At 35.2% G+C, this 16,580-nt stretch overlaps 2 protein-coding genes across 3 annotated transcripts in view; one reads left to right on the top strand and one right to left on the bottom strand.

Moving 5' to 3' along the window:
* Positions 1-16,580, top strand: part of LOC120339460 (dual adapter for phosphotyrosine and 3-phosphotyrosine and 3-phosphoinositide-like) — an 88,133-nt gene that overhangs the window by 32,017 nt on the left and 39,536 nt on the right. The gene's annotated exons all lie outside the window — the stretch shown is intronic.
* The window catches only part of LOC120339696 (cyclin-dependent kinase 17-like), a 40,011-nt gene that overhangs the window by 21,970 nt on the left and 1,461 nt on the right, over positions 1-16,580 (bottom strand). Inside the window, exons 2-3 of one of the 2 annotated variants that reach the window (XM_039407880.2) lie at positions 15,565-16,209; positions 13,149-13,282 (exon numbers count right to left, since the gene is read on the bottom strand). In XM_039407880.2, coding sequence (XP_039263814.2) covers positions 13,149-13,282; positions 15,565-15,919 — 489 coding nt within the window. In that variant the 5' untranslated portion in view covers positions 15,920-16,209. The remainder of the gene's footprint in view (positions 1-13,148; positions 13,283-15,564; positions 16,210-16,580) is intronic. The other variant, XM_039407878.2, reaches the window with a different exon arrangement.

The raw sequence follows: 16,580 nt of genomic DNA, 5'->3' as shown, positions 1-16,580 counted from the left end.
TGGAATTTACACAATTTCTTTGCAAATGTTTTCATTCATTTGCTGCAAACAAATCGCTATACAAGTTACCAAGTAAGTAACCAGTATTTTTGGAAGTACATCTGGTTGAAGTGATGGGCTTGGAATTTGAACATGTGAAGTCAACAACAAATCTACATAACAGTTCTAACTAGGGAATTCAGAAATTGGCTCGGCAGTGTGACGCATCGTGCTAAGCGTTAGGAATACGCTCGCCACCGCATCTCTGGTTACCCTTTGTGGGATCGCAGGTTCGAATCCCATGCGGGGATGATCATGTGCGAGAGGATTGCTGGACTCCTCGCCGCCGTAGGGTGGTTCACGTAACCGCTGGTCGGTTACGGCTTCCTCCACCATTTAGTCCATGCTTCCAAAAACAAATACCTGGCCAACTAATCCCAAACCCAACCTGGACTGGTAACTGGACGAGAGGCAGTGGTTCACCATATGATTAAGTCGTCCTATCGGCTTTCCTCTCTCCCGGGATAAATATGTAAATCCTATCCTATCTTGCATAATGCACAATATCAAAGGGAGTATACAAAACAAAAAAGGCACTGCCGAACTAGATATTAAAGCATTAGACTTTACTGTGTTGACATCGCAGGTTTTACATCTAGAGTTCCATTCCCCTCACCTAGAGTGTAATGAATTGGATAGGCAATGCGCAACATTAAAGTACTTCCTTACTCAGAGGTGCTTATTGCCTTGCCCGCGCAGAACGTTTAATAACCTCAGAAATATTTCTATTTTCAATAAAAGCTGTAAACAAAATCACAACCTGCCATGTCATGCTGGAATCCCTCGATATCCCGGGGAGACCCAGCCCATGTACGGCCCTACCATAAACTAATCCTGAAGTCTTCTGCTGCAAACAGATCTATAATGACAGCATAATGCTTGTCATCCTCTATTCCTCCTTATAACCAGCTATATTATGAAAGCGACAAAGCCTATTATTATGTAACACAAAAGAAACACGACCTCACCACAAAAATCAATAATGACAGAACAATGGCTCTTCTAAATATAGAAATCTTAAGAGCTTCATATTGATTTGCTGAGGCCAGGTCTTTATGATCGCAACCTCACCCTGAATAAGGCCCTAGACGAGTGGTCATTGATGTGTGAATATTATAGTTGAGGGAGTCCATGATATCAAAAAAACAATTTCATATACAAGTGTTCCCATTTGCCACATAAAAGTGTTCCCATATACCATTTAAGTGTTCCAAGGTGCCACAATGGTATATAAAAGTGCTCCCATTCGTACTTTCAAGCGTTTCCCCCATATCATATAAACAAAATTTTTGTGCCAGAAACTACTAAAAAGCCTATGTTAGATAAGGGTGTGGCATGTGATTTCACCAATTTTTTTGTTAAAGGTTGCACGAAATGAACCAGGCAATTCTAGCTCCTCATTTGACAGTGGCCATTGTGCTGAGCCTTCTCAGAGCAAAAAATTTTAAAATATGTCGACTAAAAATTATTTTAGGATGATCTCTTATTTTGTTCATTACTTGTCCCCCCATCTCCTCTTCTCTACTTGAAGTTAATTTCTTCGATTAAAATTCAATTTCAGAACAGATAATGTAGCGCAGTACACTATTTATATTGATTCTGTTGTCATAATTCAATTTATCCAATCGTTTATTGGATCACAATTGTATTTTTAAAAATGTTCTTATCAAAGTCGAAATGCTGTAGATGTAATTGAATTAAAGATATCGGCCCTGGAGTTGAACTGATTTTGAGGTTAAGCCGAGTTTATGGCGGGGATCACTTATTTAAATGTAGTTACATATAGTAGATGATTTGGTACTCGTGTAGTATGTGAACCAAGATGGCGGACTCCGGAACATAGTATGTGTACCAGAATAGGGTTAGGCCATAATTTTGAGTAGAAATACTACAGAAGTCACTTGGCTAGGCCCCGAACTCTTAATAGAACTAAAATTAGGAAAATTGGAACAAAATTATTTCCTAACCCTGACACTGCTGCCTCTTGTAGGAATATTCAATCTTCAACGTATGAAATTGATTGGAAATTACTGAGCAAACACTTCGTCTGACACTTTAATTTGATAATAATTAACCAACTGGTTGTAGCAACAGTCTGTCATTCGGAACTTTCTGAGGTCAGTGATGTGCTTATTCAAAGATGGGCGTTTTAAGACAAAAGTTCTAAACTTTTTTTATCAAGCGACCAAATTTAATAAAAAAGGAATCTCTATAATGTTGACTCTTTTATGCAAAAATACCGAATGAATGGCCTAAACCTAACCTGTTACACACACTACATGAGTACCTTCAAATGTAGTTACATATCATAGTAGATAATTTTACTAATAAATCAGAATAATCTGAAGGGAATGGATATTCCAGCGCTAAATTCTGTTGTTTGTCCAACATAGTTTATTGATCTAGTGAATTTTATTGTTTATCTTGTATTTAATACTAAAACCTTGCTTAATATTAATTGTATACAATGAGCGAGACCTATCTCAAATACCAGCTAGGCAGTGTCTACTTTGCTGTGCTTAATTGAGTAAAGCCACGCAGGTGATGGCGGACAACAATCTCAGAATGGCAAACCATCACAGGTTTCTCACTTTCTGGTGAATTAAATGCTACAGTATTAGTAATTTAATTTTGCGTCCATGAAAGCCCTACATGCCGCTTGGTATTTGAGTCTATTCTTGACTTTCAAAATTTATTCATTAAAAAATTAGGTCAGGAATCCACTGCTGTCTATTGTATGAACTTTCAATCCTCAATGCATGAAATGAATTAACAATTACTGAGCAAACACTTCGTCTGACACTTTAATTTGATAATAATTAACCAACTGGTTGTAGCAACAGTCTGTCATTCGGAACTTTCTGAGGTCAGTGATGTGCTTATTCAAAGATGGGCGTTTTAAGACAAAAGTTCCAACTTTTTCTATCAAGCGACCAAATTTAATAAAAAAGGAATCTCTATATATGTTATCCATGTGACAGAAGTCGCGAGGGACGTCTTATCAACATTTTTCTCCTATAAAATCACCATCCCTCTTACTACAATCTGAAATCACAAGCGGTCTATCCATTGACCTGTGAATAGCCTGAATGATTATATTCTGATTTGGAGTGAGATACGACTAATACATCGGAAGGTCACAGACTAATTAGCTCCCTTGCCACACGATGGTCTCATGAGTTATTCATGAACAACTGTCAATGAAAATTAACTTGAAAATTCATTGACTTAAAAAATTATTGCAGATTTTGAGTGTTTTACTTTGAGAGATATTTTGAATTCGCAATTTTTTGAGCAATCTGAGTCTCACAGTATCAATCAAACCAATGTTCATCTCAACAAACTTATTTACATTGCATTCTCTTTGTGAAACATGATTGCAATCAGAATATATTTGAATTCCCAGGAATATTATTTAAGAACTTATTCCCATTAGTAAAGGAAGCCTGGCATCCCTTACACAAACAAAGATATGTAAAATGTATGCTAATCAGAGGGCTTCCAAAAGGACTTTAAAAACTGTTTTTGGTAAATGTAGGAACCATATATTTCTGATTTTCAAACTTTTCATTGTAATTCTTTCTTGAATATAGCTTCTTTGATTAGATACCAGCTTAGGAATCAGCTTTTTGGTAATTTTTTTGAATGATTTTTTCTCCAAAATTTTAACATTTGCTTTTCAGTTCTAATCAACTACATCTTTCTCCATTTAACATCTCAATCTCTCATAAAAATGTCATGCTTTAATATAGTTTGAATGAATAGTTCATAATGTTTCCAAAATAAGTAACTAATATTAATAATAAAACCCCTAATATAAAATAAAATCGGTACTCCCGTGGTATGTGTATAGGGTTGGGCCATAATTTTATTCTGATTTTCCTCATTTTAGTTCTATTACGAGTTCGGAACTGTCTGTGTTAGCCAAGTAAATATACCCCCTGCCCATAGGTTTCAGTTCCTTTACACAACTTGATGTAGAGTATGTGAACAAAATTAGTTACCTCCATATTGGTACACACACTTCTGGAGCACCGTAAAATCACCCTAAAACAGATAACTTCTTTCGTGGGCTGATCATAGATCTATCACCTACAATACTGGTCACCTAAAGTTTGCTATTTATAGAATAATAGGCTGATTATACTGAAGAACACTTGAGCCTTCGTTATGAAATTTGGAACAATTTATAAAACAATTGAAATGATTTTAATTAGTGAAAGATCAAGCATGATATATTGATAAGTTTTGCTGGTATCTCATGGCCATTCAAATATGAATCTGTCTGTCTAATCATAATGTTGCTTGTGACAAGGGATTATGATGTGATAATTGGTCCTCCATGATTGGTTTAATGGCTGTTTAAATATTAAAATTACATCTGTTTTCGACATTTGCTGATAAGGGGTTTTCAGATTTCACCCTCTCATTAACCTGTCAGCAAATGCACCCCTTTTCCAAATAATTCCATTACTGGAAATGCCTATAATGGTTCATGCATTATGTCATCCACATACCTGATTAAATAAATATATTTTTGAATCTAATAAGAAGAGTAGATAATGAAACATGATTATGAATCTGTCTGTCTAATCATAATGCTTCTTGTGACAAGGGATTATGGTGTGATAATTGGTCCTCTAAGATTGGATTAACTGGTATTTCAAATTATATTTGTTTTTAACAATTGGGGATCGGGGGGGGGGGGGGGGGGGTTCACAAATTTTACTCTCATTTATACCCTGACATATGCACCCCCACCCACCCCAATTATTAATCAAACCGAAATTTAAAAATCGCAGTCAATTCTGACAATAGTACACCAAGTGTGGAATAAATTACTGTAGATAGGAAATGATGAGCTTAAACTATTCCAATTCTTCTTGAAATAGCAGATCAATACGTATCAGTCACTACTATTTAGTTCTTGATAAAATTAATAAAATGTTTCCCAGAAATGAGATTATAAATATAATGCCGCTTATGGAAATTACAGATTCCTTCACTAGCAAGTAGGCTACATGCATCCGAAACAAATTACTGGCTAACTAATTTCATACCCAACATGAACGGCGCTCCTGAAGTATGTGTACCAAGATGGCACACATCTTGGTACACATACTATGTTCAGGTTGTGCGGTACACATACTTCGGGAAGTATGACATACTTCGGGAGCTCCAATATGAACTGGTAACCAGACGAGAGGGGGTGGTTGACCACATAATTAAGTCATCTTATCGGCTTCCCAATCCCTCACGATAAATAAAGTAATCCTAAATATTTCCTCAATATAAATACCTAAATCTAAACTACAAAATATTCAAAAATATTTGGATGACAGGCTTTCTGTAATTTAAGAAGATAATTGATACATCATAATAGCTATTATTACAATATAATAGGTTTAATAACTGCCTTTCTATAATTAGCGCGACAATGACATTGTAATATTTGATCATTTCCACAGTCATAGGGTGCGTGGTATTTTAGGATTTATCCTGTGATAACCTCCATTGTTCACAAAAAAACTGCGTCTACTGAAAGGCAAAACCGAATAATTTAAAAATTTATTTGAAATATTATTCTGATTTAGACATGTCCAACAGTCGATATATATTCAATGAGTTTTCTGATGCAGGATTAGAATATATTCTGGGATGATATTAAATATACCGGGTGTCCATAAAGGCCCTTTACAATTTTGTTTGAAGTCAGTTATCGATATATCATAACCAAGTTCTTTAACCAGTAATTGTTCAAATATTTTTACTTTATTAATGCATCTGTGAGGGCAAAAACAACATAATGGTTTTGATAAATTCCGTTTGCAATTTTAAAAATTTTCAAGACTTTATGGTCAAACCATCACAAATCATTACGTATTCATAAACATTAGGTTCAATCAACTCAGACAAGTCAAGTCAAGTTTAGACAGAGTTCAAGTTCAGACAAGCTGAGATAGACATGTTTCCTGGATGACATTATCTTTGGTCAGATTTTAGATAAATTTAATTGATAAGAACACATTCTTTTTAGTTATATAGTGATTTATATTCATTGCTCTGATTAAGGTTATCTGTGCAGACACTCAAACACTGATAGAGTAGACTGTTTGGTTCCTAATAACAGTCAGGCATCCACTCACTAAGCCTGGCCCACCTTACCATTAATAATTAGTGGTTAATTCTTCATACTAAAATACACTTTATCATGAATAAACAATACAAGAAGAAGTAAAATGGTACTTCAGGAATTTTGGGGTGAAAGGATGTGCGAGAAGCAATAATTGTTATCAAGCAACGACACCCATCTGTTGATACTGCTATTCATTGCGTATTCATAAATATTGGATTTAATTAATTAATTTATGTTTTCCAGTTAGCATAAGTTAAATAAAACCTAGCTTGTTTATACATCGGCTATCAACAGCACAGAAACTTTTTCAATGAAATGGATATAACTACATTTCAATAATATTCCAACATTTTTCGTCTTGTTTCAAAATCCTACATTTGCAGTGAAATATTCTAAATTATTCTTATATAACTAAATCTGAATATCCCACTATTTTTTTTATTTGGAAATTTTGAAGAATAACTTCTCAAAAATTCTTGAATAAGTCCTCCAATCTTTGATGAACTATAAAAACCCTCGTCAATTTTCATAAATATTCTCAGACGAAATTCTTCGGTCTGTTACTTTGTGGTCAATCATTCAATTAAAGAGATATTATGATGACACAAATTGCATGCATGAGTGAGTTCGTCTGCTACTATCATAACTATCAATCATCCATAACATGCACAGCCTGACCAAGCATGAACTAATCAGATGTAAAAGTTAAAGTCAGCTACACATTGTAAAAACTGAACTATACCTTCGTTTTCTTTGCGGCTAGGGAATCGTATATTTCAAGAGTGAATTGAATAAACTTTAACTGAAAAAATGAGTAAGTCATATTCAATCTTGAATTGAAGCAATAAGCAATATTCACTAAGTATTTCAATCAAAATTTGAAAAACCATACTACAAATTTTATTCATTCTCTCAAATGGCTTTTTTTCATGTTTTTCCCTATTGGGTTAATAAAGTTCTCAAACTACCAGCAAGAGTATCACAAGAATAACTTTCTATCCTTTGCCTCAGCAGCACTGAGTGTTCTATTTAATTCAACATTCTTGCTGCACACTAACACAAATGTATCAGATTATTAATAAAATACAAAGTCATTTTTTCTTTTCTAAAGATAACGGTTTTCCATTTATGATATCACAATTGAAAATCAATGTTATTATTTTATCAACTGTCGTTTACGTCAATTGAATATTTTCCAAATATTATCAGATTTGGCTCAGAGCCAGTTAGAAGGAGATAACAAAAATGAGGCTAAGCTTATTGCCTTTCTCTATTTGTCTTACTTGCAATTATAATATTTCAGTAACAACAAAAACTTATTCCATCCTAACACCATAGATCAAAAAAACCTGATTTTGCCTTGACTTGTTCAATTAAAGTCTGGCATCACACTTCCACAATTTTTAATTAGTAACGCTTGATCTGACCAAACTCAGGCAGTTTACAACGATGAATTGCTTCAAATAGCTCATGATATGTGAAAATTTAAAAGCAAAACAGTAAATTTCTGTGCAAAAACACTTTTCCATTCATAGGAACTTCCCAAATTGAGAAATATAATATAATCCAAATGCTTTATCAAACCTATCATTGAACTTTTCGATATGAAGCGCTAACATTCAAATGCCACTAATACATAGGAAGCGACTGTTTTTTCACAAGAATTGTAATTTTTTCGTTTTATTATTTAGGGCTTCCCATTCCAAGGTTGTGGGCAGGGGGTGGAGATCTTCGAACTTAGATGCCAACACAGTAACGACAAATGCTCAAACCTCCAGGGCAGTGATTCTTAAACGGTGGGGCGTGGACAATTTTCTGAGGGGGACGTGAAGCTAATTGGAAATAAAAATAATCATTAGATTTGATCTTACCCGCTTTATTTTGGATATTTACATTTTTTATTGTTTACATTTCTTTATCATGTACACATATAACATGTTTTTTGAATAAAACATATTTTCTGTCTTACTAGCTGTTAGGAAATGCAGGCTTCAAGAAGTTTGAGAACCAGTGCTTTAGGCCATCATGCCCACAGGGTTTAATTAACAAGCGTATCAGCTTAGACAGCGATATCTCAAATTAGATTGCCGGATGTCAATCTCTGATAAATATTTAGATAAGAATATTTAACGTATATCTAACGTCAGACTTCTTCAGACAAGCATTTTACTCCCGCAGAAACCAAATCATTAGCGCAAATATTTTTGAATGAACTGTTTTTCATATTTCCAACATTTGTCCTGTCATCCTAAAATTCACCAACTTTTTCCACTCTTGCTAAAGAATTCTTCCCAAGAAACCCAATCAATAGCACAAGTTAATAAGAGTGGAAGTTGATTAAACATTATTCCCATCACATTACTAATCTAATCAATCAAAGTTTGTTAATTTAACAATTCTCCAAAGTGTGATGGGACAGATCAATACATGACAAAATAAACGAAAGGAAAACTAAAATAACTCAAGACGTTTTGTCTAAGTTTCTTTTTATAAAATGCATTCTCAGAATATTGGTCGTTTCCAGAAGACGTGATACCCTAGCGCAGGGGTTCCCAAACTTTTTCAGCTCGCGGAACACTAACAACAAGTTTAAAAAGTCGCGGCACACTTATTACAAATCAGTTTTACCAAATCCCTTATCCGTAAATAATATTCCTTTCGGCAGTAAATAAGATTAAAACAAGATTTTGTGGGTCAATTGTAACAAGTATTTATCGTTTTTAGCTTTTTATTTTTGTCAGCGCATAAAATTAATATTTGCAAAATCATGAAAATGAAAATGGAAAAAATATTTTGTTGTACTATCTTTATTGTATTGCATATGTTGTACTGATATACTGACAAAAAATTTGCATGGCAAAATTTGTGGTAAAATCAACAACTAGAAATATTTCATGTGAGAACGGGAAAAGTGAAAACTTATGAAAGTAATATCACTTCAAAAGTCTCTTCAATTTTTTAACTGTTGACAGTTTGAAGAAGAAACCACTCTGCATATAATTTCTCATATTATTTGTTTGGCTTTATTGTTATAAATATTTATGGACCATCAATCTGTACAGATGCTGTCTATCAAATTTGCTTATGTCATAAGCAAAGAATCCCTTGAATATTGAACAACCTTACTTTTCTCACTCACACAATTTGGCGTCGCACTCTTCACACCATTTTTTCGCCTTGTGCAAAATATTTGACCCCTGGTCCAAAAACCTTGTCCTACTAATAACTGTTCCAGACAGCAAGAATAAGGATTTCATCTAACTTTTTGATAAACAATTTGCACAATCAGTGAACAATATCTACACCCTAAATTTATCTAATGATGAAAAAAATCAAATTGCAAAAAAGCAGACAGAAGAAAATTGAAAAACTGGCAACCTACTTTCTTCTTAATAAATGGCAAATTTGAAAAAGGCTTTTATTATGAAAACACCCTGCTATACAATGATAATTTTATAAATTTTATTTCATGAAAATAATTTTAGATAAATTATGACGTCAATTCTAGCTAATTCAGTTCATTTAAGTCGTTAATTATTTTGGGAGGTTCATAAATAGAATGTGACGTGAAAACCTTTACTACAGCAAATATGACACAACAGGTTAAGAGTTTGTCAAGTGAGTCAACTCAATCAACATATGATTGAACTCACAGTACAAATTCTACTTCAGAAAATTCAGAGTTTAATAAGATGAACGCTTTGCGCACGTCTGGTATATAGACTCCAGGCCTGACATGGGCAAATTATGGCCCGCCGAGTTATTCAATCTGGCCCACCCGATGCTGTCACAAGTTCACAACCAAACTAAAACAAAATTTCGAAGTTTTAGCTGAAAAATGCTCAATGAAATGGATGGGGTTGCAATTACATTTCTGGCCTGTGGTTCACCTTGGCTCAAGGCCTATAAACTGTATATCAAACACAGATATAGCTCGATTTTGCTGAAAAAAACATTTATGAAGGTTGTGATAATTTCTTACTCCTGTTCTGCCTGATGTTACTGTATCTTTAAAAACATCCTCCTCCTTTTTTACATATGTTTCTAAAGTTACTGGTTCTGTGTTTTAACTAGGCAGAGAGCGACACCATATGGATACCAAACATACCTTGAATGGTGTGATAACCCACAGCGAAAGATGCCATAGTATAAATAAAGTTAATAGTAGATGCTTTAGGTACATGCACAAACAAGTGTGTGTACAAATATGGAGGTAACTAATTTTGTTGTCTACTTCATTTTTATTTTTTTAGTTTTAGTATGAAGAAACTGAAACCTTCGGGCAGGAGTATAGCCTATTCACTTGGCCGACACAGACAGTCATAATAGAACTAGGAAGGAAAATCGGAATAAAATTATGGCCTAACCCTAACCTGGTACACATACTACGGGAGTACCCACAACTGGGTAGAAAAAACAATAACAATAATGTTTATTCATTGCCCAGCATGTCTATGTAAAGTTATCTAATCATGACCATGAAATAGCAAGTATAAGCATTCTTACTCATCACTACCGTCCCCCCCTCAGAGCTACAGCCCACACACGAAACCAAAGTAAGAAGAAAACAAGGAGAAAGTAAATTGCAGTTTAATACAAAATATCTTGTACTCTCTGAAACTTTGATATTTGATTTTTACCAGATGTTCACCTAAAACTATCTTGTGTCTCACTGGCTCCATCTAGAGGCAGTAATATCTTCACAGACTATGAACCAGGGCTGAAGAAACAAACTTTTCTGTCTAGAAGATCTATGATTGTTTTACAGTCGCCTTAAAAGAGTAGTCAAAAATGAGGGCGTAAAAAAGCATATCTCAAATTTCTATCTCATGACACCTAGTGGTTAAAAAGCCTGTGTGTGTTGCAACTAGGGATGGGCAATGTAGAATAATTTACTATTCTAGAATATTCTAGAATAGTTAAATCGAATCCAGAATACCGAATCCTATTCTATTTTCATACTTATTCAAATAGTGGGAATTCCCACAATGCTGGATTTAGATTGTAAAAATTGTAAATGTATTACTATAAATGTATAATTTATTTGGAAATGTCCTGAACCTTGGATTTCATTTGATACTAAACAAGCATTTTCCAGGACAATAAAATTTAGGAAAATTACAATATTTTTTGCCTTCAAATGTTCCAATAATCCCTAAATACTGAAATGCTAAATTAGGACACGCTTTATACACTTTAACAGTAAGCGGTTAAATACAAAAATATGAAACGGCATTATATAATTTTCAATGTTAGTCTGCCGAGTATACTAAAACCCGCTGAGAATAATCAGGTGTAGGACCAGCGTGTGGCCACTGCAATCTATGCGGCCGTTGTAAAATATTAAATTTAACCACTATCAATCAAAATCAACTTTTTATTTCTGTGCGAGCAAGACTTGCAAAACAAAGGTCCCGTAAACGCGATTTCGTAGTTAATTATTAGGTAATAACATCTAAAGACTAATTCCTTTTCTGTGATTATCATTACATAGCATTATCTACGCAGACTTGGCCTTATTTAAACTCAATACGTCACTATCTTCGCCAGATGCGGCAACTTTTTTTTAAGTTTATCGGCGATTAAAATACTACAGACACTCGATCAAACGTGCGTCTATCTTGAACGGTAGGAACGGCGGAAAAATATGTAATCTTTTGAAAGTGAAATTCAAATGTGACAGATTTTCGCGTATTGCGAAATAATTTTGCATTTCGGAAAATGGTGTACTTAGTTATTTCGTACTTAGTTATTAGGTAACAACTTTTAAAGACGAATTCATTTTCTATGATTATCGTTACATATCATTATCTACACAGACTTGGCCCTAATTAAACTCAATACGTCACTATCTTAGCCAGATGCGGCAACTTTTTTTAAAATTTATCAGATCAAACGTGCATCTATCTTAAACGATAGGAACGGACCGAAAAAAATGTATTGTTTTGAGAGTGAAATTTAAATGTGACAGATTTTCGCGTATTGCGATATGACTTTTGTATTTCGGAAAATGGTGTAATACAATTCGTAAATAATATTTGTTCTAAATTATTCGAAAGCAATGTTATAACATTTAACGCCTGGCTTTTGGTTTACATGCATCATTTTTTGGGAAAACTCGCAAGTCGCGAGATATCATTTAATGTAAAATGAAGCAAGGTAGTGAAGGTACATCTGTAAACAATTAAAGATTGTTGCAATCAGATTATCGGAATATTGCTAGTAAGTCGGCACAAATATTTATTAATATTATACGTTGGCTATTAGCAAATCAATAAAACGCAAAAATGGTGCAATACGAGTCTTCGCCGTGAGGTATACTTCGCCGACTTCTTGTCCTGAATATGCCGATTGAGATAACAGTGTTTGATGTTTACCGATTTTACGAGCAGACGCAAGTTATATTAAACGAGAGAGATTTCCACGCGAGAAAAAACGCTAGTGAGATTTCCACGCGAGAAAAAACGCTCGTCTGATAAATTAGAAACACGAAATACAAAAATTGACGCTTGGCGCCGGAGAGGTGAAAACCGAATCCTGTTACCGAATCCCGTTGGATTCGAATACTTTGGGATTCGAATCCTCCGGATTCGGTATTCTATATTGCCCATCCCTAGTTGCAACGCCTGGGGCGTGGGACGGAAAGTCTGTTAAGGCGTGTCAATCACTGTGTGACAGGCTGTTGACTAAGTCGGATTCATTTCATTGACTCTGTTCACTTTGTGTTCTTGATATATGGTGACTTGGGTTCAATTCAAGTATATTCAATGAATCGAGCCTCCATAACACTGCCACAGAGTGGCCAGTCACTGACCGGTGTGTTCATCTCCCACAAACCACTCAAAATAAATCATGTCTTATAGACTTTTCTTTACTCTCAAATAGTACTAAACCTATACTTCTATATTCAACGTGAATCCACACAGTCTTCTATGCTTTCCTCTCCCCCCACATAGCAATGAAAAGATCTCACCTGGCTGAATCTTCGTTGTAACATTGTTGGTTGTGACCTTAGTCGCACTTTCACAGGACTTTGCACTTCATCAGATGACGGTTCCGATGCCTGATCACTCTCACCGTCCGATCTCATGTTCTCGTGGACAATTCCTGACGAAAAGAAGAATAGCATTGTGTATTCATATTCATCCTGGTGAAGAAAGGCCGGCGCTCTAAAAGTGGTGCACCAAGATGGTGGACACCGAAACATCGCATGTGTACCAGGTTAGGATTATGCCATCATTTTATTTTAATTCTACCTATTCAGTTCTAATACGAGGTCAGTGACTAGGCAAGTGACTCCCGTAGTATTTCCACCTGAAATTATGGCCTAACCCTAACCTGGTACACATGTGACGTTCCGATGTTCGCCATCTTGATGCACATACTTCTGGAGTACGGAAAGGCCAACAAGACGGTATAAGTTATTTATTTCAGATGCATTAACTTGATAGTGGAGGAAGCCGTAACTGACCTACAATGGCGTGGAGTCGAGCATTTTTCTCGAGCATAGTTAGCCTGCGCGAGTTTTGAACCTGCGAAAGGTTATCAAAAGTACGATGGCAAGCGTATTTCCAACACTTACCAAAATGCACCCGAGTGATTTTATAGAGGTATACTTAAACATCTTAGCAACATGATATCTATTGTTATTAGATTTGTATTTCAAACCCCCAAATTCAGAATAGATTTTAGAATCATCCTGGCCGGTCAAAACAAATCAATATTAGCTGTGTTCAATAGAGTTTATTCGGTGATCCAGAAGTATGCGCACCAAGATGTCGCACAACCTGAATCCTAACCGGTACACACATACTCTGTTCAGGTTGTGCGCCATCTTGGTGCGCATACTTCTGGAGGTCCGTTTATTCTTGAACTAATTTTCATTTAACTTTTGGTATTGCAGAAATAAAAATAAACATGTTATTAAGACTGCAATATATGCCAAAAACAAAATTATGTTTTACATTATTTGTTCATGTCAGGCATTGTAAATGAGGACCATGCATGTTTCGGAACGATCCTTGTCCAGGATATGCCGCATCATGCAGAAATAATGTTTGGGGATTCTGTACATGCAGTGAGGATGACAAATCAAATGGCATTTCTGATTAAGAGTGGGCCTCAAGTCTTGGTTTGCTTCAGACCCATATGAGGCTGTTGCCACACGAATGCCTGATAGTATTGGCGTGATGAAAATAACAAAAGCTTTCAATGAATATTCCCTGTTTGATAAAGTTATACCTGGTTTGTCTGGAGAAGTTACGGTAGACTGTTATATAACTTGCTATTTCGTATATCACAAGTATAGTGGAAAGATGTTATGTTATTCTTATTTTCTTTCTGTGTGGTGTTTTCGCATCATGCAAAGATCCATTGATATCCAAATGAGGTAGAATTTCTCCAGAGAAATTCAAAATCATGAAACTTCCACAGAGCGTGCGTGAGAATTCATCATGAAATTTTTATTTTGATAAACCAAGAAGAAAGGATGATCATTAGTAGCGGACAAATTTTTTGTACTGGGTAAAAGTATTAACTGAAGGATTATTTCAAGACACTCTGTATCAGAGTCACTGGCCATTCAATTCATCATGCATGTTGTACCAAACTGACTTGAGTTTATTATTTATTATTGAGAAGTGTTCCACAATCCGAACGAGGGTTTGTGCAAATTGCCACTGATATGTCAGAAGCTAATATATTGGAAAAGACCATAACCTAATTTTGAGCTAACAATAGTACCATTTCTGACGCCGCCGGAATGCAGATATTTATGAAGACCTTCTTTATTTGACCTGCTTATGATTTCACTTTTCTATTGTGCCAGTTTTATTTTTGTATTACATAGTGAATAAAAACCCGGCAAAGTCATTGTGTGAATTGAGTAATTGCCATTTGAGTTTTGTCATTCAACTAAATGGGTGAGGCATGAGATTTGAACTTGAAATCTTTATAGCCGGCAACACAGTTAAGGCAATAGTTGGCACACCTGATTCATTGCCCCAGCAATATGTGGTTCAAACCGTCGTCCTGGATTTGCACAACTGACCTTAAATTTTGATTCATACAATGTGAGCAATTGCTTGGGAATATGAAGTTTTAAAACATTTTAAATTTTCAAAAATTTAAAACAGCAAATATAATTGGCATTGAATTCACTGAATCTCAAACGTTGATGATCCATTACACCTTGGCTGAAGTTATGGAAATGGAATTTGAAACTTTTAACCTGCAAAATATCATGATTGCTTGATTCATGCAAAAGTGAAGACTAGAGAAAAGTTTTGGTCGGGGTGTGCGAGAAATTATTAGAGAAATGAAAGTAATAAGAAACTCATGATGATAAGTGAGAGCAATTAGTACGGATGACTGTGCAGATGCGTTCGTACCAAGGGACGAAGAGTTCCCGAAGCTTTTTCTCCATATTGCAGATATCGAATGTCGCATCTTTTTCTTTCCATCTCTATTACGCAATATGCTAGTTCTATTGCGCAATATATCTGAATTATTGTGCAATATGTCTGTATCAATACGCAATCCCCCACCAGAGGAATCCTGCCCAGAAGAAGGCGACGAATCTTCATCCATGAATGCCGAGTCATCATATCCAGGTGAGTCCAAAACAGCCAAGTCATCATCTGTGTATCTCTGACCAGGGCTCGATGATAATTGGTTAATTTGCATTTTTGGGAGTGGGGAGGAGCTTGATGAATTTTTAAGTAGTGGGGAATCCCCTATTGTCATTTTTATCCGAGATTTTTCCTCCTTACAAACATGATTAACGTGGCAATGTGATGTGACAGTAGTTGATTGATCATTTTTTTGTTTCGCTAACAATGGCGCATCATCACTACCAGAGTTGCAACTTTTTGTCTCACTTTCCAAGTTTTTTACTGATTTTAATTGAATGTTTGATTTTACAGTGGCGGATGGAACGCTAGCTGGTAAATCTTTAGTTATGTTTCTGGTTTTTATTTTTTCTCCCCCAACCCTGGAACATTTTGGCTGAGTTCCTGAACCATTTGGTGCTTTACCTGGAAATTTGAAGGTTATTAAAAAGTGTTATTTAGCAAAGTATGGAGTTACTCAGTGAGACTGGTAGTTGTTTTCTGTTAAATTGCGATTTCTAAAATAAAATTTCAATTTACAGAGTGTTGCCTAATTAATTAACGAGCAGAACTAGTAATAAAAAAAAGAGAAATTCCGCGATAACCCAATATTAAAACGTAAAATTCAACTGTGTCGACCTCGCACATCCCGAGTTCAGAACGGGTACCCCCATCTCATCCCATGGTGTGATAAATTGAATAGGAAATGGCAAACCGAAAAGATTCTGGTCATTTCAAATAATAGTAACTCCTTATATATCGTCACATATCAGTGTCTGCTTGTTATGTCAGGTCAT

This window comes from Styela clava, chromosome 9, assembly GCF_964204865.1.
Source record: "Styela clava chromosome 9, kaStyClav1.hap1.2, whole genome shotgun sequence".
NCBI lineage: Eukaryota > Metazoa > Chordata > Ascidiacea > Stolidobranchia > Styelidae > Styela > Styela clava.
This window is presented reverse-complemented; position numbering and strand designations above follow the sequence as displayed.